The sequence below is a fragment of the Malaclemys terrapin genome, chromosome 4, assembly GCF_027887155.1.
Source record: "Malaclemys terrapin pileata isolate rMalTer1 chromosome 4, rMalTer1.hap1, whole genome shotgun sequence".
In the NCBI taxonomy this organism is placed as follows: Eukaryota; Metazoa; Chordata; order Testudines; family Emydidae; genus Malaclemys; species Malaclemys terrapin.
Genome location: NC_071508.1, coordinates 48,208,024 through 48,235,363, shown reverse-complemented (window position 1 = coordinate 48,235,363; position 27,340 = coordinate 48,208,024). Strand labels below are relative to the sequence as shown.

Below are 27,340 nucleotides of genomic sequence, written 5' to 3'. Positions count from 1 at the left end.
CTGTAAGTGGGGAAGGCTCCTTTCACCCACTTCCTAGCTTGTGCAGAACTAGACACATTCTGGCCTCCCACCGCTGACTGATATTTTTGATCAGCTTCTTCCCCATGAATGTATGTAGCAGATCCCAATTAGCAATAGTCACCGATCACTGAGTGGGAGGACGGAGATAAGAATCTGCACAAAGATAGAGCAGTCTCTGGCTTCCTCCTCCTCCTCTTCTTCTACAGCTGTGATACAGTGAGGAAAATGTTCCATCATTAAAACCTCTCGTTCTTGGGGAGGCCTTCCCCTCCCACCCTCCTCTCAATACAATTTTTATTAATGTATCTTCCCATTGAGATTTTATCCTTCCCTACGCTGTAAGGTGCTGAGATCTCAAGAGGGAAAACATGAAATCACGAGCTGTCGATCTGTGAGAAAAGTGAAGCGAGATTACATTTCTCTGGGCTTAGGCCTTGTCAACATGAGGAAAATGCACCGGTCTAACTAAAGGGGTGATTTGAAACTAATAGTTAAACCGGTGCAAAAGTCTGAGTAGACACTCTTATTTGGTTTAAAGCAGGCTCATTGCAATTTAGCTTAAATTGCTTAAGAATAGATTTAAGCTAAACTGAAATAAACCACTCCAAAATGAGAATAAGAGACTCCAACCAGGGCTTTGCACCACTTTAACTAACTTGGTTTAAAAATGATTTAAGTTAAATTGGTGCAACTGTCCCATGTAGACAAGACCCTAGTCTTAAAAATGACTAATATATTTTTAAGTCTAGTTTGGTACGCAGTTGTGTTCTTAGTTTCGGCATGTAATTAACCAGTTTGCCAGTCAATTAAATACATAACAGTGATGAATACGCACACAAATTAGGTATGCTACATTTTAGTGCCTGGTCTAATACCCAGTGAAGTCAATGGGGGTCTGCCCATTATTTTCGATGGGCTTTGGATCAGGTCTTTTAGTGTGTGCAGCTGCATGCCTGAAAGACAGTCCACTCGCTACTTATTCAAAGTCTACAATGTTCCTTCTGCTAAAGTTTGGTGGTCATTGTTATGCTTTCACTAAACCGGGCACTACAAAAATGATGTGATCTGATAAAAGAGAAAGAACAGGGCATGTGTTAGGAAAAAGTGACTATAGCAACAAACATAGAAGCAAAAGAAAAAGATGAGACAGAGGAAAAAGACAAGAGAAGATGGAGAGGCTCAGGGAAAAAAGGAGGAATGAGGAAAGGAGGATAAGCTTAGTGATACCAAGCAGAGGAAGGGAAGGAAGAGAGGGGAAAATAATAGAAAAAAGAAAAAAAGACATTATAGAAGACAAGCATAGAGAGGAGGTACAACCAGAGCAGAAACTAAACACAGCAACAGGCAATATCTCATATCACACAAAGCAAACATCAGCCAGAAGCCCAGCAAACAAGAACTTTCCTGCATCAACCCTGATCTCAGAGCTTCAGTAAGAAGCCCTGCCTCCATCTCCTATGTCTCTGGCAGCCCTTCACCTGAACACTTATTCAGGGAAACTGGAGTTAACCCCTTGTATAGCAAGAACTAGATAGGGCAGTGTTATTCTCCATTCAATGCTTGTATGCTTCACACGGACAATTTGCATTAAAGATAATGGACTCAATTTCCCCTTTTTTCCCTGCATGCACCAATGGAAGTAAAAGATGTTGGGTAAAATTTTCCAAAGCCCCTAAATGACTTTGGAGACTAAGGGCTAATGGGATATAAGCTCCTACATTGCTTAGGTGCTTCTGAAAATTCCACTAGGTGCATGCCTGAATCTTTAGGTGCCCAAATGCTTTTGAGAACCTGGCCATATGTTCAATTTTCAAAAGTGACTTAGGCACTTAGAAGCCCTAAGTAACACTGAAGTCAACATGACACAGATGCCTAAGTAGAACTGGGCAATTTTTTCCCCCAGCAAATAGTATATTCACCGAAAAATGCATGTTTCAGTCAAACAAAGCTATTTGTGAATTTGGATCAAATTCAGTGAATAGTTTCAGCCAAATAAAATTGGAAAAAAACAAAATTCTGAAAAAGTAAAAAATGTTTCATTTCAACATTTTCAAAATGAAAATTTCGACTTTTCATTTTGAAATGAGATTTTGTTTCTAAAATTAGCTATATTTGGGCTTGGAAAGATTTGTTTTTCATCTGTAAATGTCTGTAAGGGTTAATTTCACTGTCCACACACAAACCAAAAAAGATATTTCCATTGATAATTATCAAAATTTCCGGATAGGCAAAATAAGAAAAATGCTGCTTGAGAACTTCTTAGAATTTGATTTAAGGACCTTTACATTGTATATTTTGACGTGATGTTGACAATTTGTATTTTAAATGGTTAAACTTTTTAAATCTGAACTTTTACAGCCTTTAATGAATTATTATCTGACCTTCCCTCTATTTGACCATCCCATAATTTCCCGCAACTGTGAAAATTTAAATTAATAAAAATAAACACTGATATACATGGAAATTATAAAAAAGTTAAAACTTAATTCTGCCAAACCTAGTATATGTAATTTAAAAACAAATAGAAAAAGGGTAAAAAAAAAAAAAAGCCCAAAATGAAACAAAATGTTTCATTTGGACCAAAATCAATTTTTCCCCCCCGTTTTTCATTTCACAAAAAAAACCCCAAATTGTCATTTTAGGTCCATCCGAAAAAAACAAAAAAAATTCAGATTTTTCGGTTCAACCACCAAAAGAAAAATCAGTTATTCACCCAGCTCTACTCCTACATGCCTGTCTCTTTTGAAAATGGAACAAAGGCTTCTAAGTCACTCTGGCACTTTTGAAATATTTATTTGCTATATGTTTTCATTTTCTTCAGCGGAATATCTACAAATGGGGGATATTCATGCAGAATATGTACTCTGTGTTGCCGTTGCTAGGCATGGAGCCTTTATTAACGTCACTTACAAGAAAGGGACAAGGCTCTCATTGCACAATATCAACTCTTATGTACATGTAAGCCACCCAGAATTGGGGATGATACAAATTCTACCACATTCCCACATAGATGGAGCATGGTGCTGTTAAAGAAGTGACACATCTGGGCCCAATCATGGAATATCAGGGTTGGAAGGGACCTTAGGTGGCCATCTAGTCCAACCCCCTGCTCAAAGCAGGACCTAATCCCCAACTAAATCATCCCAGCCAGGGCTTTGTCAAGCCCGACCTTAAAAACCTCTAAGGAAGGAGATTCCACCACCTCCCTAGGTAACCCTTCCAGTGCTTCAGCACCCTCCTAGTGAAAAAGTTTTCACTAGATATGCCACCACATGGTGTACCACAATGTCTTGCTTGTGCTGTGTCCTGGATATCTTTTATCTTTATGACTGACCTTTCTGAAGATAAAGCTTTGCACTGGGAGACCCGTGAAGAGCCAGGAGACAGTGTCAAGGGTGCCCTATGAATGGTGAGAGAAACTTAGATGAGCTGGCCCCTGAAGAATTTCTGGGGAGCTGTGGCAGCCTGGATGCACAACAGAAAAGATTATTTTGCTACATCTTTGCAGCCTTTCCCTGAGAGGCTGTCAAATATTGTTGGGTTTTTTGTTTTGTTTTATTTTTGAACATAGATCCTTCAGTCTTTACTGGCACCAATGAGAGTTTTGCCTGAGACATGACTGCAAGATCAGGCTTCTAAATTCACTGCCTACTTCTGCTAACATTTAAAAAGTTCCCTGATAAGCAAGCATGTTTGCCTCAATTCCATTTTTAGGATAAGGTTTGACCTCTTCATGTATCTTTAATTGTACTATTGATTTTCTTCAGTTTATGTACAAAGAATGAAAACAAAATGAATAACTGGTGCAATCAGTGAATGTGAACATATAAACCCAATGTGCTGCTCATCAGCCTTCCATGTCAGTTCATTATAGCAGCCACCGTGCCATAACCCCTCTCCCATAGACACAAGACAGCGTTATCAAACAAACAAGAGACCACTTGATCTTTTAATCAGTTTGGATAAGCTTGTAAAATACACAGCAAAAAATGTTAATGGTTCCACTGTTGCGATGGGAAATAAGAGATAGAGGCAGGGTAGGAAGCACCTGCAGGAAAGAAAAGGACCATCTTCAATAGGTATATAGGGAGGATTCAAATACAGAAACTGTTAGTTGCTGTTCGCCTTCGCGCACAGCAGCAAGTTCTTAGTGCAGCTTGGAATCCGAAAGTGCAAAGGCACCATTGTCAGTAAAATGCCAGCATTGCACAGAACAAACCAAGTTTGCCCCTTTTTTCTAAAGGAATTATTATAGTAACTCTAGAAGGTTTGCTGAAATTGTCTAACCATTGGTCTCCTTCTCAGTGGCGTGATGTGAAGAGCTGGAGTCTCTTCACTGTGATCTAAAAGAAAACTATTATTAAAGGGGAAAAAAGAAACCTGGATGGTTTATCAGTAAAATTAATCCAATTCACTGCAGAACACTGTGGTTGGCATTTTCAATGGTGTCTAAAGGAGTTAGGTGCCCAACTTCCATTGAATTTTAATGGGAGTTGGCACCCAGTGCCATTAGTCTCCTTTGGAAATCACAGCCGGTAGCACTATCCCTGGTATGTATGGTATGATGATGTTAGACATCAAACAAAGACAATATTTAAGTGTAATTCTTATTTGCCACTAATTAAGGGTTGGATAAACAATAAGAACACATATGGGATCTGTTCCTAAATTGGCATCAATGGAACTATGCCAGTCTACAATAGCCAAGGATCAGGCCCCTGAAGAATAAATAGTTTTATGGCAAGAAAACTAGATATAAACTGATTAATGCCTGGGATAAAGAAAGAGAAGAAAACCGAGTCAATTCCCTTATCATTTACTGTTCTCTGAAAGGGGCTGTGCATAGAAAGGAGGGAGTACTTCATAATCTCTCCAACTCTTTTCACCAATATACCACAGGGGAGGCTCTCATTCCCACACAGGAGCCTAAGATTCATGCACTAACCACTGTGCCACCACTTCTGCTTCAAAATCTTGACAAATGCAGAATGCTCACTGTTGGTGTGTCATCCTCATGCTACAAATATTAAGCTTGCCAACAGGAGTTACTCCTTTCGAGTCCCGATGCTCATTTTTGTTCTCATTAGAACCTCCACTAGTATTACACAGTATGCTATGGATGCTGCTCCTTCATAACAGGTTTTTACAAAAAAAAAAAAAAAAAAAAAAAAAAAAAAGAAGACAACGACGACGACGAAGTGCAAATCTTGCATTAAAACAGGTTGATTTTCTTCTTCATGGTGAAAAAGTAGATTTTTCCATGGTTCTATTTGACTTCCATATGCAAACATATGGTTAGCCAAACTCCACTGATACGTTACTATGCAAATACATTTCACAAGCATGAACCTGTCTTTTTGAATGGCACATTCATTACAAATGCTGACTCTTGTTTACAATTGCCATAATGAAATCATGGAATGTCCATGTAATGAAAGCTCATTTTTAAATGAACAGTCCCTGTATTTGTATTCATCAAACTACAGAGTAATAAAAATGATATTTCTTCCTTCCTCTTTGCTCCCCCAAACTGCAAGCATTCTTTCCAAAGTGTGTTTTGCTATATTTTATTTCTGAAACAGAAATAGTGTAAGCACATAGGGCCAGGTTGACAAACCCTTACTCACTATATGCTGTTACTCATCCAAGAAATTCCACTAAGGTCAACAGGACTATCTGTGTGATCACTAATGGGAGTAATGGGTCACAATCTGGTCCACAGTGAGTAGAAAAATTAATTAGGACAAACAGAATCCAAATATGGGGCACTTCTCTTCTTAGTTCAGGATCAAAAATTAAATTATGTTAAGTAAAAATGGAGGGGGAAACAAAGTCTCATATAAACAGAAGTGTTTTCATGAAATTAAGACTTATTTTCATTTAACTATTCCTTATGCAGTTTTATGAGCCCCAAACCCGCAACATTATGCTGGTGCATAAAAAGCAGAAAGTGAAACTGACTGGAACGTAAAAATGAAACGGGCCAGTTTCATTTTATAGTCCAAGCTAAGAAAAATACAAAAAAAGTAACCATACATCATAAATGGCTGAAAGGACTGTATATTTGATTTTTTAAAAATCTTTTTGTTTTAATAATCTAAGGTATTATAAGTAATACAGGAAAGCAGTAATATTTATTTTTAAATATGTGATTTTTGTATAGGCAATGGTCCAAACTCATCCCTGGTGCAATTCAATTGATTTCAGTGTAGTTAACCAGACATGAATTTACACAGTGCTTTTTAAGTATTATTTTGTCTGTTACAGGAGTTGAGTAGTGAGCAGAACTGTGTATGCCACTCTTTGAAATTAACACAAAATAATCTAAGGATGTTTAGAACATACAACACCAAACTCTACAACCTTACTCAGGCAAAACTAACAAAGATGCCAACATTTAGACTGCAAGTTCTTTAAAGCAGTGACTGCCATTTACTATACATTTGTATGGGGCCTAGCACAATGGGGCCTCCACCTATTTGACGCTTCAAGGTGCTACCACAATATAAATGTTGAACAGTAATAATGTGCGGTTTTAGTGCCTAGACTTCCATTGGCTTCAAAAGGCTTTGGATCAGGTCTTTACTGCACAAAGGCTGCAAAGCGCAGGCCTTGGTATGGTGACGTGAATTGACATTATGAGATACTTCCTTCCTGCCCTCAGATGAACACTGAATACATTGATCTTCAACTGGCCAAACTGTCACCTGATCCCAGTTCTCAGCAGAGAATGTGAGGACCGATCAGACATATCTGCATGAGAAATGATCTTCTTCTTGCTCAGGATTCTTATGTAAAAAAAAGAGAGGTCAGCACCTCCTGCAAAAAATCACTTCTGAAATGAGATAAGCAGAATGTGGGTGGAATAATCCCACTTACCTAACCAGCTTGCTCTCGTAAGGGGAATTATTTTTCCCGCCAAACATTTTCCAGTATAGTATTTCATCAACCCCTTTTCCACAAGCTTCATTTTCAACATGGAGTTGCGTTCAGATTGCATATTCACATAGGTTGAAAGTACTTTTGTACCATAAAAACAGCCCTGGATTACTGAATACAAGGTAGCTCTACCTACAGCAGGGGTCGGCAACGTTCGGCACGCGGCTTGCCAGGGTAAGCACCCTAGCGGGCCGGGCCAGTTTATTTACCTGCTGACGCGGCAGGTTCGGCCGATCGCGGCCCCCACTCGCCGCGGTTCACCGTCCCGGGCCAATGGGGACGGCGGGAAGCGGCGCGGACCGAAGGATGTGCTGGCCGCGGCTTCCCTGGTGAGCCGCGTGCCGAACGTTGCCAATCCCTGGCCTACAGAGTACTATTAAAAAGCTGATTAAATGAAGTATAAAAGCATATTTATGATGCAACAGGAAGGCAAATATATCAGATTTCCAGCAAATAAAATCAACCTTCTATTTAATACTTAAAAAAAAAAAAAAAGAAGAAGATTTACTACACTAAGGGCCTGAGTCAAAGCCCACTGACTTCAATGGGCTCTCATCCTGCAAGGTGCTAAGCACTTCTGATGAGGCACTGAGCACCCTCAGCTCCCATTGACTCCAACACCACTTGAGAATGCCAAACACCTAAACGACTGGGTCCTAAGTCATTTAATAACTGTTCAGCACAGTATCATTAACAAGTAAGACAAACAGTCTAAAAACCCACTGGATGCCCAGAAGTTCATTTAGGCTGGGATTTTCAAAGGAGGCGCAGAGTATTAGACATCCAGATCCCATCCAATTTCAATGGGATCTGGGTGCCTAAATCCCTTATGCGCCTTTGAAAATCCCAGCATTAATATGAAAGATGAACAGACACTTCCTGAAATGTGGAACCAGTCATGGATTGATGATCTGTTAATGAATATTGTCCTTTACTGGAAAAAAAGCAACAAGGGCTCTGTCTGTGTTAACTGGGCTTTGGAAGACGTGTACAACCTGCATTCATTTTCTTCCCTTTCCTGTCTACCTGTCCCCTTTATTCCACAGTAAAATTAGGACAAATTCTCAAAAAGATTGTCGAAAAATTTTTCCCTCCAGTATTGTAGTGTCATTGTGATGCAATGAACCATTAACTTCTGTACTTACCATCTGACATGCAGTGAGTACCCTTAGTCACATGGTAAACCCTTGCAAAATCTCCTCCAGGACTCGTCTGATTGGCACACGGTCCTCTGAGCTGATGGTTTATGTCCTTATGAGGTTTACACTCTAGAATCCTAAAAGGAAAAAAATTAAAGTCTAAGTCTTTCAGGCATAAGTGGGGATTTATTACATTATCAGGAATGAAAAGAAATATTATGGGATGATAAATGGAATGTACAGACCTGTAACTGGAGGTTCTTTAAGATGTGTAGTCCCTATCTGTATTCCACATGTGGATATGCATGCACCCCATGTGCCTGAAACCAGAGTTTTCGAGCAAGTAGAGTCTGTTGCTCCACACCTGTACAGTTGTTCCCCTCATGCTTCAAAGCGAGGGTGTAAGGTGTAGTATTGACCAAAGGCTCACCAGTTCCTCCTCTTACCATGAATCAGAGAGGATCCAAAAGAGATGGGAACAAAGGTAGGTAGTAGAATACAGTTAGGGACCACACATCTCCAAGACCCTCTGGTTACAAGTAAGTAACCTCCATTTCTTCTTTGAATTCTGGTCCCTGTGTGTGTTCCACATGTGGGTAACTAGTAAAGAGTATTCAAACAGGAGAGGGGTGTGAGGCGCAGTTGGTATAGGTCTATGCAATGCTGCTGTCCCAACAGCTGCATCTGCAGAAGAGGCCTGGGCTAAGGCATAATGCTTGGTGAAGGTCTGGCTGGAGCTCCAATATAGGAACTTCTTGAAGTAAGGCTAATGAAGTTGCCTGTACTCTACTGGAACGTGCCCTCAGCACATCTGGGAAAAGCAGACACGCCAACTGATAACAAAAAGTGATATAGCTGGAGATCCACTTAGAGAGCCTCTGAGCAGATCACGCTTGTGCTGCAATTGCTCTGCTATAGCAACAAATATTGTAGGCATTTTCCTAATTGGTTTAGTTTTTTGCAGGTATAACGCTAACGCTCATCTGACGTCCAGAGGGTGATGTTTCCTGTCCTCATTGGAAGCATGAGGTTAAGGGAAGAATATCATTAAATAAATAGATTGATCTACGTGAAACTCAGAAATTACCTTAGGGATGAATTTTGAGTGGAGGCAAAGGAAAACCTTCTCCTTATGCAATGTGATGTACTCATGGCGGGTTGGCCATGAGTACTCCCAGTTCACTCACTAATCAGAAGACTAAAAACACTAGAAACTATATACAATTATATTTAAAGATATGAAGACAGTGCAAAGATACTTTTGGACACAGAGGATTCCAGGCATCAGTAAGAAGAGACTGTAGAGGCGCCTGCCCGTATACCCTTGGCTCGAAGCATGAGAGCAACAACTGAGCAGGAGCAGACCAACAGACACTATGTGCTAGAAATCTCTGGTCTCAAGTGTATGGAACACATGCGTACCCACATGTGGAATATGCACAGGTAACAACAGCTGTGATGACAGTGCAGCATGGGCTTCAGTGCGGATAGTACAAGCCCAGCATGGACCCTGGGTATGGATTTGGCTCAGTAGCCTGCTCTGACGCCCACCCTGCTCTGTTTTCACTGCTGTTGTTATCCATGCTTGCTGGACCGGGGCTAGCTCAGGTAGGCTAGCCCATACACAGCTTTTCCTGAGTAGACATTCCCACAGTAACAGGAAATCAGAAAGATCTGCCAAGCTGCTATTGTTATGTGCCTGTAAGTATGAGAAGACTCTTAAAACCAGAACAGAATTTTAAAGGCAGCCAGTGATTTTAAAAAACAGGAGCACAACGTCTTCAAACTCTTCTGTATGTACTTAACTATACTCATGTGAGTAGTTCTAACTACACATAGGAGAAAAGTTATTCGTGTGCATAAGTGTTTGCAGGGTCAGGCTCCAAGTTAGACAAGAATTCAGCCTACTTTCTATCGTAGTATTAGAAGCCTCTGAGGATAAGTCACAGAGAACTGATTATTAAGGAATTGCAAGACTCAAGCATAGTGACAGCCAAATACTAAAAAGCATATTTAGAGTACTTCACAGAAGCAGAACTACCTTCACCCAGTGCACTGTATTAGTACAAATTTATATTTTAAGATCTGAGTTGGGAGCTTCAACTCAGGCCAGGTCTATACTAAAAAGTTAGGTCAACCAGCTATGTCGCCCAGGGGTGTGAAAAATCCACAACTCTGAGTGACATAGTTAAAACTGACCTGACCCCTGGCATAGACAGCAGTAGGTAAATGGAAAAATTCTTCTATTGACCTAGATCAGACGTGGGCAAACTACGGCCCACGGGCCACATCCGGCCCGCGGGACCATCCTGCCCAGCCCCTGAGCTCCCAGCCGGGGAGCCTAGTCCCTGGCCCCTCCTCCACTGTCCCCCCTCCACCACAGCCACGCCGCCACGCGGGCCGCACTCTGGCCCGCCCCTCCCGCTGGGCAGTGTGGGGAGCGCAGCTAGCTCTGGCCAGGTGTCATGGCTGCGAGCTCCTGCTGCTGGTAAGGGGGCGGGGAGCGGGGGGGTTGGGTAAGGGAGCGGGAGATCCTGGGGGGGCAGTCAGGAGGAGGGGTTGGTTGGATGGGGCAGAGGTTCTGGGGGGGCGGTCAGGGGATGGGGAACAGGGAGGGTTGGGAGTGGGAGTCCTGGGGGGCCTGTCAGGGGGCGGGGATGTGGATAGGGGTCGAGAGGGCAGTCAGAGGACAGGGAGCAGGGGGTGTTGGATAAAGGGGTGGGATCCCAGGGAGCAGTTGGGGCGGGGGGTCCCGGGAGGGGGTGGTCAGGAGATGAGGAGCAGAGGGCAGTTGGATAGAGGGTGGGAGTCCCGGGGGGGCTGTCAGGAGGTGGGGGTGTGGATAGGAGTCGGGGCAGTCAGGGGACAGGGAGCAGGGGGATTGGATGGAAGCAGGGGTCCCAGGAGGGGGGCGGTCAGGGGACAAGGAGTGGGGGGGGAGTTGGATGGGTTGGGGGTCCTGAGGGGGGCGGGGAGTTGAGGGGACAGATAGGGGGCAGGGACCAGGCTGTTTGGGGAGGCACAGCCTTCCCCACCTGGCCTGCCATACAGTTGCGCAACCCCGATGTGGTCCTTGAGCCAAAAAATTTCCCCACCCCTGACCTAGATACTGCCTCTTGGGGAAACTGATTAACTACAGCGACAGGAGAACCCCTCCCATCACTGTAATGAGTATCTACAATGAAGTGCTACAGTGCTGCATCTGCAGAGGTTTAAGTTTAGACATAGCCCCAGTGTCTGCCTGTGCACATACACAATTGTACATGCAGCCATCTGCACACATGCTCTGGCCCTGCAAGAGTAGCTGAGAGATACTAACACCTGCAGGCACTGCTACATAGAATTTTAATGCAAATCTAGCAAAGAGTAAACATTTCACAAAGTGAGAGGGCAGCGGAGGATTAAAAATTGCTACTCTTCTCTTTTCCTTTGCTGGAAAAAATGGAGAAATCTTAATTTCTGGAAGACAGTCATTGCACAGGCAACTTATGGAAACAGCCCTGTGGGGCTTATAATACATATCACTATCACCACTACTATGGCACAAGATGCTGTTGGGGAAATATTCTCCCACTGTTCCTTTGAGGTCCTGAATCAGCAAAGCACTTAAGCACATGGTAAGTCCTACTGAAGTAAATGGGTTATACGTGTGGGGTCAGGTATGTTGCTGGATAGGAACTGTGCAGCAGGAGCTCTCTAAACCACGCATCAGACCCTTTCTCTGCCTCAGTTTTCCCTTAGTGTCAGTCATTCACCAGCTCCCAATGCTGTCAGGTCCTTGCAATTATTTAGCCCTCCAGTTAAGTCCAAATGTCCACCCCTTCCACGGGTTTAAGTCCAATATGAACTCCAAACCAAATTTTCTACCCCAGGATCTTCTACAGGGTACAACCCTCCCTCTGAAGGTCTGTCCTCTTTCACCTTGTCTTCAGCCACACTGGGATCTATTCAGTTCCTTCTCCAGGGGTTACTGCACTACCTCATAGTGTGGCAATATATAGGGAATCCACCTACACACTCTACCATGGGTTTCTAGACCTGTCTGCCCTGCAGCCTAAATTTCCCTCTCTTTCCCTCCAAGGGCCTCTATACACTCCATGCCTGGCTTCCTCACTGGTGCTTTCTTGACTGGCCCCAGGGGTGCTGGAACTATTTTTATAGTGTGGTGTTGATGATGGAAACCGTGTATTTGGTGTTTGTTATTACTACTTCAAGCCAACACCCTCAAGTTCCATCACCACTGACAGGCCCAGATATTCTTGATGGAGTATTGACTACTAGGTCTGATCTTCCTAGTATCTCTCTCAGATCTGCTCTCCTTTTGACCAGACTACTCTTTTATCCTAGGAGGCCTGGTTTTTAGTCACATGCTCCCCATCATATGACCTTATGATCAAAATATGGTGGAAAATGTTCATGAAAAATTTTGTCCACATTTCAGATTTTTGAAAATTTTTGACCAGATCAAACTATCTATCTATCTATCTAAGAAGCATTATTATCTAGTGGCTAGGGCACAGGACTGGGATTCAGGATACCTGGGTGCCATTCCTGGCTCTGCCACAGACCTGTGGTACTGCTTTGGGCAAGTCACTTCACCTCTCTGTGTCTCTGTTGCCCCATTTGCCTTGCCTATCTAAACTGTAATCTCTTTGGGCAAGGATTGTCTCTTACTATGTGCCTGTACAGATTCTAGCACAATGGGGCCCTGATCTCGGTTTGGGCCTGTGGGTGCTACTGTAATTCAAATAACTGTAACCATGTATGGGTATGTATTAAGAGCAATTTCTCTGGCACTAGGCCTAGTAGTATCTGAATGCATATTTTGTTACATATATGCATATCTGAGCAAGAATTAGATGGAATTAATTTCCTTAATACAAGTTTGTTAGGTTTTTTTAATCACACATATTTTATCAAGGAAAGAAAATCAAACTCAAATCATATGGCTTACGTGTGAAAATTTCCCTTCTCCAGCAACACCTCCAATAGGGAAAAAAAAAGTTCATTCAGTAGTTAGTAATATACTCAAATGCTAAGCGTGATGCTCAAATCTCTCCTGAGGAACATTTATAGCAACCACTTTAGGTACTGATGTCACTCAGGGTGGGCATCCATATTGGTTATCTGTTTTAAAAACTTTATCGTCCATTAAAAATTATGACCAATATTGTTTTCCAGGCACAGAGATAAACATCCTGCTCAGTGAGATGAACTCTCATCTAAAAAAACCCCCAAAACAAAACACTCAGAATAAAAAGCATTTGGTATGTGTCTGGTGCACATATGTGGCAGCATAGCATATTCCCTGCCTACACTGAAAGTGTGGGAGCACTTAGTCATCTAATGCGCATATTTGATTGGCACAATCCCTTTGCTTTCTCACATGGCGAGAAAGATGATCACCAATTTATTGTATTTTTACATCTTTATTACGTACTCATCAATCAGAGATACCGGAACCCCTCAGGTTAAGGTGGCTGTAACTACACATTGGTGGAAGCTGGACTGGCCTACAGTAAGGTCCCAGTTCAGGAAAGTACTTAAATGTGTGCTTAAATCCATCCCTTTTCCAGGGTAGCACTTAGACACATGCTCAACTTTAAGCATATACTGAAATCCCATTGACTTCAATTGAATTTAAGCATCTACTTAAGGGTGTCACGAATAGGGATATTTTCCTGAACTGGGGCTTAATTTAAATTCTGATTCAAAGCCCATTTAAGTCAATGGGAATCCTTCCAGTAACTTTGGTGGGTTTTGGATCAAGACCTCAGTTTGTTTGCTTTGAATGCCCTGCTCTCAGTTTTGTACAAAGCTACAGTGGCTGAATGTAGTGCTTGAAGTAAAACTATAGATTCACTGTAGATAGAGGTCCCAAGAATGCAACAGAATCCATATGGGTTGACAGACCTCTGTGCCTTTGTAGAGTCCCATTGAATTCAGTACATATCAGACACATAACATGTCCTTTTTAAAGTCAATGGGGTCCCATACATTGGTACAGTGGAAGGGATGGCATAATTGGCCGTGCATAAATAAAATTTGATGCGGCATCCCAACTAGGGTTGCCAATTTTGTTTGGAGGTATTCCTGGAGGTTTCATCACATGACATAATTAAAAGATTAATCTTTAGGCCTGGAGATTCTAGGCCAATCCAGGAGGATTGGCAACCCTAATCTCAACAGGCTCAACACAGCCTTCGTTCTTCCCATTTATATAAACTGAGTACCTTAATGTTTTAATGCACGTGTGACTTTTTCAGATGAGACTTTAAAACAGTAAGGTACTCTCTGCTTTGCATGAACATACGCTCCTGGACTATATTTCATAAAGTTTAGGCCAAAAGATTCCTTTTGCTTGTTATCATTTTGATGCCATCTAGTTATTGGCTGTGCCCAGAAGGCCTTATACTCAACTCAAAGGCATTTCTGTCTGTCTGTAATGGAGTAACTTTTTGAACGCTGCGACTGATCACTTCTAAGATTTCAGGGAATGTTCTACGCAACTGACTTTTGAGGAAAACTGAAAAACTAAGGGGAAATGGGGATCATATAAAGCCCCTGCCACCTCTTTATCACACTAGAGATTTAAATAGCAGTTAAAAAAGTAGCCATGTAACCAATTAAAATTTTATTGGTTACATGGTAAAACGTTTAACCGGGGAACTATGGGTGTGTGGGGGTTCTGCAGCACCCCCACATTTTAGGCAGGGCCCCACTGTTGGCCCCCATGGCCGGGGTCCCACCTGCCAGCCGCCATGGCTGGGGTCCCGCACCACACCTGGGACTCTGCGACCGGCCGCACACCTGGGGTCCCTCCTGGCTGCCACCCCGGGCAGCAATGGACTCCTGGGCTCCGACTGGCAGCGGAGTTTAATCGTTAACCAAAACCAATAAGACTGATGCTTATCGGTTAATCGGTTAACCCAGGGGTAGGCAACCTATGGCACACGGGCCGAAGGCGGCACACAACCTGATTTTCAGTGGCACTCACGCTGCCCGGGTCCTGGCCACCGGTCCGGGGGGCTCTGCATTTTAATTTAATTTTAAATGAAGCTTCTTAAACATTTAAAAAACCTTATTTACTTTACATACAACAATAGTTTAGTCATGTATTATAGACTTATAGAAAGAGACCTTCTAAAAACATTAAAATGTATTACTGGCACGCAAAACCTTAAATTAGAGTGAATAAATGAAGGCTCAGTACACCACTTCTGAAAGCTTGCCGACCCCTGGGTTAACTGGTTAAACTTTTACATCCCTATATCACACAATAGCCTTAAGCACCTCTGCCTTTGTCTATAGAGAAGGGCAGTGGTCCTCAAACTTTGTATCTCGCACCATTCCTATCCGCCCCAACTCTCCCAAGCTGGGAGCAGGACCAAGGGGATGTGGACAGGAGCAAGGGGGCTGAGGCTGGGTCCACAGCTGGGAGCAGCCAGGGGCTGGCAGCCAGGGCCCTGGGCCAGCAGCCAGGGCAGGAGCAGAGCTGGGCCCCAGCTGTGCCCCCCTGAACGTTCCTCCGCACCACCCTAGGGGGGCATGCCCCACAGTTTGGGGACCTCTGGACTAGGGGCTCACACACTTCAAAACTTGTGTAGGCCAAGCTCATTGCACACACTGGGGGTGTGCTTCCTGCATCCCTCCATTCCTGCTGCCCCCACAAGTTCCCTGTGTGCCACTCTTCTTTTTCAGGACTCCCTACAACTCCCCACAATCACCTGCCTTCCAGGACTTCTGTATGTCTCCCAGTCCACTTCCTCTCATACTCCCCATTCTGTGTGCCTCCATTCTCCCCCCCATGACAGAGTGCAGGTTGCGAACCGGTGAGCCGGTGCGCTTATCACTTTGGGCCGGTTTCCACTGAGAACTTACATCGGCATAAGTACATTTCTCAGGTGTGTGAGAAATCTACATCCCTGAGAGATGTAGTTATGTTGACCTAACCCCTGGTGTAGACTGTGCCAGGAGGTGGATCACCTAAACTGCTGGGCACTGAAGTACTACGGCTGTAGTGGTATTGGTGGAGGGAACTCAAATCAATGGCACGGTGAATGCACAACCAGTGGAGTCTGTGCAGTTTCTGTGGGGCAAAACAAGAGCAAAGATGTGCCCTGTTACAGCCCCAAATACCAGCGGCTGTGTGTGTACTCCCATCCAATTTCCCCCATGCCCTCTGTGCCTTCCTCCCCCCCCCATGCTAGGTTTCCCCAATCCCCCCAACCATGGGTTCTGTGTGCCTCCACTATTCTTCCCCCACAGCAGGGACTCTTTGTGAATCCCCATTACCACATCACCACCACCACCACCCATGTCAGGGGCTCTATCTGCCCCCATACCCTCCTTCTCCCCCCACTACTGGCTTTGTGTGCTCCCCTTTTTCCCATGCCAGAATCTGCCAGAGAACCTCATCCAGGGGGCAGGGAGAACGGGGAACCCTGGTGCTTACAATAAGACCAGCCTACATAAGCTAGGAAGTGTGCACCGCCTGCGTAGGTATTATTTGTATGGTGAGAGGGCCCAGAGGCCCATTGTACACAACAAAATGTCAGTGCCTATCCTGAAGAGTTTATAGTCTGAGTGTAAAATGTGAGACAGCATGTGTAGAAAACAGACAGGGGGAGGACAAGGTAATGGTGAGATGACTGGTCAGCAGGCTGTGTGCTGGCTGCTGTTCTCCACACACAGCTGCTGGCATTTCAGCTGTGCAGTATGTATATAAGCTAAACAAGTATGTTGGATTCCACCACAATATGTCCTATACTATAAATGTAAAATACTGAGGGCCAGTTTGTTTGCAGCCGTTGCATGGGAATGCTGGATTGGAGGAGCATCCAAGAAGGTTTCTTGCCAGCGTGCTGTGCAAGAGCTACACACAATAGCAACCCCTCTGCTACCTGCATTCTAAGGAGTACAGGGGACTGCTCACCCCTGTTCATCCTTGGGCACAGAGGAGAAGGCAGAGCAATGAATGGAACAGACCGCTTCCCCTTATTTCCCCCCGCAAACCTCCCCCCCACACACACACATTGCAAGGAGCAGATGGAGGAAGACAGAGTACCCAAGGCACAATCTCTCCATTGTAGCTCCACACCTATAAAGGGCTGTGGTTTGCAATCGAGCCCTTACTATCTAGTACAAATGAGGCTGATCTTTAAATCTTCAAGACTCCTATAACATCATATGACTGAGACTGATTTTCTTCTCAATTGCTCACCAGTAGTTGCTTGTTTTTTGCCTTTAAGATTTTCCTTCTCTGGGCATGTGAATGCTCCGTGTGGGTCCCCTGGGACCACTGATAATGGGTGTGCAGTGGAATCAGCATGAGAAGAAACAAGGGGAGCTGTAACAGGGCCTCAGCTATGGAAGCAACAGAGTAACACAGCGAGGGTACCTCTTCACTAGTCTGTTGCACCTCACGTTAATTGACTGCCTGATACCTTGAGGTAGTTAACACATTTGTAAAGACCAATGTGGGTGCTCCCCGCCCCATGTTTGATCAAAGATACAAAGGTTACCAGGTTACCGAAGGGATCAGTTTAAGGTAAAAACCAAACAGCTTGGATCAAACGTCTGGAGGATCCATACCAGCCTTTACAAACATGTTAACTTCCTCAAGTTAATTGGCAATCAATTTACTGGAGGCACAAAAGTCTGGTGAGATAAGCTCCAAGACAGATTCTTATTGCAGATACAACTTGTGTAAATCTAGAGTAATGCCAATGGAGAACTACAATCTCAGGAACAATGGTTCCTCCAGATTTACACCAGTATAACTGAGATCGGAATCGGGGCCCTTGTTTTCATAGCCACGTGGAAGACCTGTCTCAAACCAAGCAGCTCTGCTCTCATGAGGATGGCGCAAAGCGCACAGTTACATTTTTGCAGGATTCTAATGTAAGAAAAATAAGTGTGTGAGAGGAAATGAAACCTGCTTCATGCTCCTACATAATGGACAAAATTCTTGCCACAGTGCCAGTTGGTACCAGAGGTCACAATATAATCCTCAAATATCACCTCTAATATCTAAGGGCTCTAGGATGGGCTCCTCTAGTTGGGCCTTATGTTAATATAGTGCATAAGGGCTGGGGAGCAAAATTGCCACATCCTCCAGCCTGGGACACTTATGAGGAATATTAAGACAGCTGGATCCACAAAACTGCAGATCCAGTAGCCTTACCCCTTGCTCATCCTCAATGCCACACTCCACACTAGCCTGTGCTGTAGTGGTCAGGGTCCCGTGCAGCTAATCACTCTTCCCTCACCTCAGGTCACTCAGGGCAATTACTGGGCTTAAGTGGCATGGAGGGCCTTCAGCCCCAGGTGAATTTCACTCCTACTATGCAAAACTTCTGCAGCGCAGCTCATGAAGTTCAAGGTTGACGCAAGTAGCTAAAAGTTTCTTTCATGGAAGCCAGAATATTGGCTATGATCGACACCAATATACAAGGGATAAAAACAGATCACATGCCTATTGTACAGAAACTGCAGTGCATGCCCATTAATTCATGTACAGAAGCTGAAATGCTGTCATTCTGTATTCAGCGTATGGCCAGAGGTATTGCCAAAGCATTCATGGAGACATTTAGCATCAGTGAGGCATCTCCGCCAACTGGCTTACGCTCAAATCTCTGAGCATCCTCTGAGCAGGCAAAGTAAGCTGTGGGAAGGGCTTTCCGGAGCAAACTAACAACACCCCCATAGAAGACTACCTTTTAAGGGAACCTGCCCATTTCTTATTTGCCTACCTACATTCTGCTAACGGGTATTTTCATACTGCTGTTCACAACTGGGGCCACCTGCTATCTTATTATTTGCAGGGACTCACTATTGACAGGATCCCAGAACCTGTTCACGACTTCTTTAAATTCTACACAATGAGGGGCTTCCTCATGCAAAATCAACAAGTTGAAAGTACCTCTTATTTCCCTGGGAGAGGGTGGCAATGATCACCATTATGCTCTGGACTAGTTGCCTGATTCTTATGTAAATATCTTTCTGAAGACTATTGCCAGCATACATGATTGTGGGTGCATGATCCCTTGATTCTTACTTCCTATTGAAACGAGTGAGCACAATCACATCCCAACAGAGGGGAAGGAGTGTAGGTAGCCAATGGCCCTTCATGCTTCCAAAGAACATTAGCTGAGTTTAAGAGTTGCTAGTCAAGTTTATCCACGTAGCAACCGATCCTATCATGGTGTGCCCATAGTGAAGAGGATATGCCATTCCTAAGTGAGTGCCTAGCTGGAGTAACTTGCTAAAATAAAAAAATAATAGCTTCCATGGCTAATGACCATCTCTGGCTGTCTTGGGGGCGCGGAGGACTGTAAAACTGCCTGGGGAGGTACGATGGTCGTGAAGTGATACATTTTAATGGTGCCACTACTAACTTATTTCATCTCCTAGAAAGAGGCCAGTCATTATAATGGCCAGATTTTTCAAAAGAGTTCACTCCCTATGTAGGCAGTTAAATGAAATGATCAGGTATTCAAAAAGTGCTCAGCCCCCCAACAACTCCCATTGAAAACAGTGGTGACTGCTGGGTGTTGAGCCCTGTTGAAAAACTTAGGCTCTTCATTTTGGTGCCCGAATAGAAGCCAAGCTCTTTTGAAATATCTAACCTCAACTATGCAGGAGGAATTTCTTCTACATTGATCAGTACAGTCATAGTTTAAGGCATTGGTTCTCAAACAGAGGTCCGAGGCCCCCTGGGGACCATGAGCAGGTTTCAGGGGGGTCCACCAAGCATGGCTGACATCAGACTTGATAGGGCCCAGGGCAGAAAGCCAAAGCCCCGCCACATGGGTCTGCAGCCAAGGCCCCCGAGCCCCACCATCAGGAGCTGAAGCTGAAGCCTGAGCAATGTAGCTTTGTGGTGGCCCCTGTGGCGTGGGGCCCTGGGGAACTGCCCTGCTTGCTACCCCCTAATGCCAGCCCTGGCTTTTATATGCAGAAAACCAGTTGTGACACAGGTGGGCTGTGGGGTTTTTATAGCATGTTGGGGGAGCCTCAAAAAGAAAAAGGTTGAGAACCCCTGATTTAAGGCATTCCATGGGTTTATAAGCATCTAAGCCTTGTCTACACATTAAATTTATTCCAGAATAAGGTAGGGTGTGAATTTAAAACAGAATAAACTATCCCAGAATAACTCCACGTGGACACTCTTATTCTGGAATAGGAGTGTCTTTTCTGGTTTAGCTTAATCCACTTCCAAAGTAGATTAAAATATTTTGGAAGAAGGGACGCTTACTCCGGATAAGAGTATCCACATATCGTTTTTCAAGATTAACTCTATGCCAGGGGTGGGCAAACTTTTTGGCCCGAGGGCGATATTGGGGTTCCGAAAGTGTATGGAGGGCAGGTATAGTGTATTAAATTGCTCCCTGGAGGAATGTGCTACTAACCATGTACTACTACTTACAGCTGCCAGTCCTGGTGCTCTGAGCAGCATGGTAAGGGGCCAGGGAGTGGGGGGGTTAGATAGGCGTGGGAGTCGCGGAAGGCCTGTCAGGGTGCGGGGGTGTGGATAGGGATCAGGGCAGTCAGGGGACAGGGTGTGGGGGTGGTGGATAGGAGGTGGGATCCCGGGGTGGCAGTTAGGGGCAGGGGATCCTGGGAGGGGGCAGTCAGGGGGTGGGAAGTGGGAGGGGGGCGGGTAAGGGGCGGGGGCCAGGCAGTTTGGGGAGGTACAGCCTTCCCTACTGGGGTGTGGTGTATTCAATTGCTCACCATAGGAATGTGCTGCTTACAGTGTACTACTTACACCTGCCAGTCCCAGTGCTCAGTAAGTAGCACATTCCTACCAGGAGCAATTTAATACACTACATCCGGTGGCTCTCGCAGCTGCGCTGCCCAGCAGGAACTCGCAGCCCCGCAGCCCAATGCGCTGACGGCACGGCTAGCTAAGGCTGTGAGGGAGGGGCCAGGCACAGCCGGGGAGCTCAGGGGCCGGGCAGGACGGTCCCACGGGCCGGATGGGGCCCGCGGGCCGTAGTTTGCTCACCTCTGCTCTATGCCTAGGCAAGCCGTAAGGGGTGCAGAATATTTTCAGTAGAATGATTAAAATCCCATATCATGGTGAAAAAAGAAACAGAATTCTTGGTGATACAGGAGGTCTGGAAAAAACTGGCTCAAATCATGTTAAAGCCATCCTTAAAGTACTAATTGTATATCAGAATAACACAGGGACAGATTTTCCTGCTAAGATTGCTGAGCAGAGAGGATCCTCCCTTAGAGTGGATGGCTCCCTTTCTGAGCAGAGTGGGGCTGCCACTCTTCCTGCATGACCCCCACCTTTCTATAGGGTCAGGAAACCCATGCATGGGAATGGTGTGGGCTGCAGACAGCATTTACTCACCAGCCCAGTGGGGAAATCTACTTAAAAGTAAACTGAGTTCTCCACATTATGCAAATCCCCTGTAGAAGGATTGAAAATGGCAGGCAGGCAGCTGTGCTGACAGGGTGCTGAGGGAGGGCTGGGGACTTCAAAGCCAGTGAGAATGGTAGTAGTGTACAAAAAAAGCCTGGGCCTTCAGTGATTTCCCTCAGATCCACGGGGACCTCACGGTATCAGCACACATTCTGAGGCCACAAGATAGAGGGCAGTCACCACCTCACAAGCTGATTCAGAGGAAACTCCACAAAAACTATGTTGTGGTCTTTCATTCCCCAACTTCATCCCCCTCCAGAGGATTTTCTATGGGAGGAGGCAAGCTAACCCCTCCCCCCATCCCCCATGCATTAAAGACCTATTTAGATCTTACTCTGGGTCTGCTAATAGAATAAATGCTAGGTACCAGTTACACAATGCTACTGGGCAAGAATCTGATCTCAGTTAAACCAGTGTAAATGTGGAGTAACTCTTCTGAATTCAAAGGAATTACACCAGATTTATACAGGGAGTTCAGATCGGAATTTGACCTGTTGTTGAGGTCAGGGCAATAATTTCCTACAATACTAAACAGGCACTAAATAGACTTACCAAGAATACAGTCATTATACCACATCTCCAGGATTTCCCCAGCTGAATCATCAGATGCCACAGCCCTCACCTAAGGCATGGAAGAAAAAAAAGGGGAGGGAGAGTGCTCTTTAGCAGAGATGAAAGAGAAATGTAAAGTAAAACAGAATCTCATATTATCTGAATCAAAATTCCTTTGTACAATAACAAGGCGGAAAAACTAAAAACAAAACTGGAAACCAATTTGCAAATTGCAAATAATTTCCACAAGGCTAATTCACCAAGGAGCGTACTGCACCCCAGAGATCCCTTAATTAATAGTGTCACATTTGCAATGGGATAGTTAAGGTTGTACCAGCGTTTCCATTATAAATCCCTAATTATACTTCAGCAAAACAGTTCATTACTTGCTGAAACACGATATACAGGATACAGGATTTTAGTCCAGGAGGTAATGTCTTTATATAACTTTTTTTTTAAAAAAAGGTTGAAATTAATCTAGCTTCTGGTTCAGGTGTTTGTTTGAGGATAGCACAAAGCAGAGGATTTTTTAATTGGTTTCTGACACTTGGAAATAATAAAATAATAATAAAAGGCAACATTTGACCCAATCTTGGAAGGCGCTGAGTGTCCTCCTTTCCCACTCTCTTCAAAGGGAAGCGAGGGTGCTCAGCACCTCAGGGTGGGATTCACAAAGGAAATTAGGTGTCTAACTCCCATTGAAATCACAGTCAATGGCAAAACTCCTATTGGCATCAATGGAGAGGATCAGAGCCATATACACGGCATACCATTGAGACATATTATGAAATATAAAGTCCATGTCATAGTAGGGCTCTTTTGCATTCATGGTATATTTTATACTGGACAGAAGTGGTACTGGCTTGTCTGTAATATTTATATGTGCTATACTCTTTTTACAAAAACAATATTGAGAGTCCAGCAAAATAAAGATTTTACAGTGTCAAATGCACAGGCAAGGGCTGAGCATGTAAGGGGCTGAGCACCCCAGCATCGTCCATAAGAATTTAGGGCACCCAGTCCCTTGCAGGAAATGGTAAGCTGTTTACTGAACCGGGCTCCCAGCAAGCACTTAACTGCCTAAACACTTTAACCCATCAAGTATCCATCGTTGTGCTCATGGGGGCAGCATGGCCAACACTTCAAATTGTTTATCAACAGACCAAGAAAAGAACTCTATGGCCCAATCCTGCACCTCTGAAGTCAGTGAGAGTTTTGCCAATTTCTTATTTAAAGAAGAAGGCTGGTCCAGTGGCTGGGGGGCTAGCCTAGCACTCAAGCGTCCTGAGTTCAGGTCTGCCCTCTCCTACAGACTTCCTATGTGATGCTGGACAAGTTGCTTAGTCTCTCTGTACCTCAGCTATAAAATGGGGATAATAGCACTGCCCTACCTCACAGGGGTGTTGTAGGATAACTATAATAAAAAGTGCGTGATGCTCAGACAACACAGTAATGGGGACCATAGGGAGGTATCAATGAGAGAAGGGCTCAGCCCTACATATTCCTGGGTTTGAAGAGTGAATTCTTGCACATCCCTAGAACCCCTTAAAGTCAGTACCCAGTGACATTTGCAAGGCAGGATTGTTGCCTTCCTAGAGTGAAGATTATTGACTAAAAATCATATTATAAATCAAACTCTTCTTCCTTTCACTCCTTGATGCATGACAGGCTTTAAATTGTGGTTAGACTGACTCAACTTTTGATTTGGGAAATTGTCTCTCCATAAATAGGCTTCCTGAAATTGACTAACTTTATAAACAGAATAAATTGATTTTAAGAAGCACCTCCATCAGTATGCAGGTTATGATTTAGACATAATCAGATCTGTTAAATAGTCGCTAGTATTTGCATCAAACAGGCCAGATTCCTCTACCCTTAATCACATTAAGTTCTATCTTAAGTAACAAAAAAGTAACAAAGGATTTTTTACTGGCTTCTGACACTTTAAAATAAAAGGCAACATTTGGTCCAATCATGGAAGCCATTGAGTGTCCTCCTTTCCCACTCTCTTCACATCGAAATGAGGGTGCTAGTACCGCGCAGGATCAGCACCTCAGGGTCAGATTCACAAAGACACTTAGGCACCTAATGCCCACTGAAATAAAAGTCAATGGCAAAACTCCTGTTGGTGTCAAGCAAGCAGCCCCACTGAAATCAATCAGTGCTAAACCCCACTGAAATCAATTTGCAAAATAAGGTGCTACTCCACATGAATAAGGAGATCAGAATTGGATCCCTTAATTTGACTAATACAATATATAAAAATATCAGCATATTACTATTGTATCCATATAGTCTATCCACATTACTGTGGGGGTTTTTTAAATATTGATGAATTTTTCCAGGAAAACAGTAGCACCAGAAACAAAGTGAGCTGACTGCAATAAAAAAAAAAAAATATTGGCACTAGTTAGAAATCATATCACTACATAACAATGGGATTTGCCAGTTGGCCATGTTTCAAGATCCTTTCAGACAGGGAAGTACCTAATACACATGGCAAGGCCTGACATCTGCAAACTACCATTTGGGGCCTGATCTTGCTCCCATTCGTATCAATGGGAGTTTTACCACTGAATTCAATGAGAACAAGATCAAACTTCATTTTGGGTCACTTTTAAAATTACCTTTATTACATTTAATTAAGCTACTTAGAAGCTGAGACTTGTTCTTGGACAAGTGCCAAAAAACCTTGCTAGAGTGAAGGACCAATGACAGTTTTAACATCCAATATCTTACAAATCACCAGGACTAGCAAGCAATGCTTTTACATCATCTGATGGCAGCACTAAATCTTCGCTTTCTAATGGTACAAGGATTAATCTCTAACTCTCGCAGTTTGTGAGATATGAGCTGCTAAAATCATGTAGCAATTGAAGTGAGGAAGAAAGTAAGATGACAATCATATCCAGTAAAATGCCATTTTAAAGGTCAACACTTCATGAATTGTCTTGGCTAGATCACTTTGAGAGCCCACTACTGATACTTTCAGGTTCAATAAACTTTTCCAAACACTGGTTTTGGGCTTTGATCTCATGATCAGAACGGAAAAAAGTCACATTCATACCCTCAAGTGGTAGAGCGGGAAAGAAAGGCAAAGAGAAAAATGTTGTTTGACTATTCTGTTATAGCCATTAATCTCATTTAATCCCACCTCAAAGTCCCTCAAGAACCAGCTACTAAATCCATTTTTTCCCCACTGACTGGTGTTTTCCACATCTCAATGAAGTCTCAGCTCCACATTTCATCATCGTAGTCTGTAACAAAGCTCAGTCTCAAAAATGTCAAACATAACAAAGAGGCAATCACAAGAGGAAAATTGGCCACAAACACTGCTACAACACCCACTCTCATACGCTCAGCATTTATCAGCCAAGTCTGAGTAGGTGTGGCAAGCTATCACTACTTCTACTCATGCTGACATGAGATGCTGTTGGTTACCTGAGAAAAATTATCATAACTACTAAAGCTCACCAGCAGCACCTGTCCCTTCCTGCTACTCCTAGCCCACTCAAAGAACTGTTGAAGGACAAGACCAACAGATGTCGTAATCCAATTAAGCACTAAAGAAACTGCACACTGCAGCACTTGTACAGCCAATTTCTAGCCCAAATTTTCTACTCTCCAGTTCAGAAATCAGGAAGACAGTTCAGTTTCATAATTAGTGTCAGAGGGCATAGACATCACTCACTCTCTTTCTACGAAATAACTGTAGTTAACTATACACCCACCTACCTCCCCAAAAAACAGGCAGATAGCTGAAAAGTATAAGCATCAGTCAGCTAAACAGCACCAGTTCTACTCTATGTGTATGAAAGTTTATCCATCAGCAGATGATATCACATTGGTGGCTGGACTTATGGTAGGTTGAAAGAAGAATCACTTGAAGAGGTTGCTGATAAAATATTCCTGCATCATTTTTCTATTATGCTAAAACAGTAATGTTATACATTTTAAAAATGGAGCCGTTCTTCATGGCTTAGGTCACCTGAACAGTGCCCTGCATTATTTGGTTGTGTGTTCATGTTCCATCTTGCCACACCTCTGATTTACCACTATAATTGTAATCTTTTCTGAAGTTCGGAACTGCATAGCTAATATCCACTCTTCTTCTTGACTTTGCTTACCTACTTGCTTCTGCTGCTACCATCAGCTGCCACTAATTCTATGCTCTGCATAACAGAGACCTTTCACAGCTGAGCTGATTACTGTGGTTATGGACAATCTGCTGTGTCTGAGTCTCCAGAAGCCATGAATGTAGGTACTTTTAAAGCATCTAGGTTCACACTGCCTCTTACTTGATGGGAACATCCATCTTTACTGAAATCATCTCCACTAGCTACTGCTGCTCATGTTGCTAATTTGAAAGGATTTGAGGAACAAAAAGGCTGCAGTTTGTAATTCTGTTTGGGGGGAATTCTTAGATCCTCTATTTTCCTTACTCCAAAGTATTATCAGGATCTTTGCACTTTGTGAGAGTGAAAGAGATACACAGCTAGTGGAGAGGACAACTGCGGCTAGAGGGGGATAAGAGAAGCAGATGGAAGGGATAAGAGACATGGTCAGATGAGTGGAAAGATATAACTGTGGCAACTGAAAAATAAAGACAGAAGAGAGTTGTAGCCAGAAATGCCAGGAAACACAGTCAGGAGATGTTTAGATACTTAGGTGGGAAAATCCAGTTTTTTAAAAAAACTGTATTTGCAGGCACAAGTGAACAGTCTATATGTACTACTGTATGGTCCATGTAGAAGTTTTGGAGAGGGACCAGATCCTGGTTCCTGGCTTCATTCAGTGACAAAAGAACAGAGAATTGACCTAATAGGGATTCCCCTCCTGTAGGGAAATTTCTGAGTGGTATAAAACCAGCTCTATCTACCTGTTCCCCCATTTTGGTGTAGGAGGCATCCAGCTGAGCAGTTGGGGAGGTCTAAGTTGAATATTAGGAAAAACTATGTCACTAGGAGGGTGGTGAAACACTGGAATGCGTTACCTAGGGAGGTGGTGGAATCTCCTTCCTTGGAGGTTGTTAAGGCCCAGCTTGACAAAGCCCTGGCTGGGATGATTTAGTTGGTGTTGGTCCTGCTCTGAGCAGGGGGTTGGACTAGATGACCTTGTGAGGTCTCTTCCAACCCTGATATTCTATAATTCTAGGCTTCTATAGCTGTAGTGCACTGCACTTTGGAAATCCCTAGCCACCAACTAAGTTCCTAGGGGATCACCCATTTGGTTTCTCTGAGATATGCCAGCA

The 27,340-nt window shown here is 43.8% G+C and overlaps 1 protein-coding gene across 1 annotated transcript in view; it reads right to left on the bottom strand.

The window, feature by feature from the left end:
- The window catches only part of IGSF22 (immunoglobulin superfamily member 22), a 198,022-nt gene that overhangs the window by 144,933 nt on the left and 25,749 nt on the right, over positions 1 to 27,340 (bottom strand). Inside the window, 2 exon segments of the mRNA XM_054025882.1 lie at positions 8,106 to 8,236; positions 22,090 to 22,159. Coding sequence (XP_053881857.1) covers positions 8,106 to 8,115 — 10 coding nt within the window. The 5' untranslated portion in view covers positions 8,116 to 8,236; positions 22,090 to 22,159.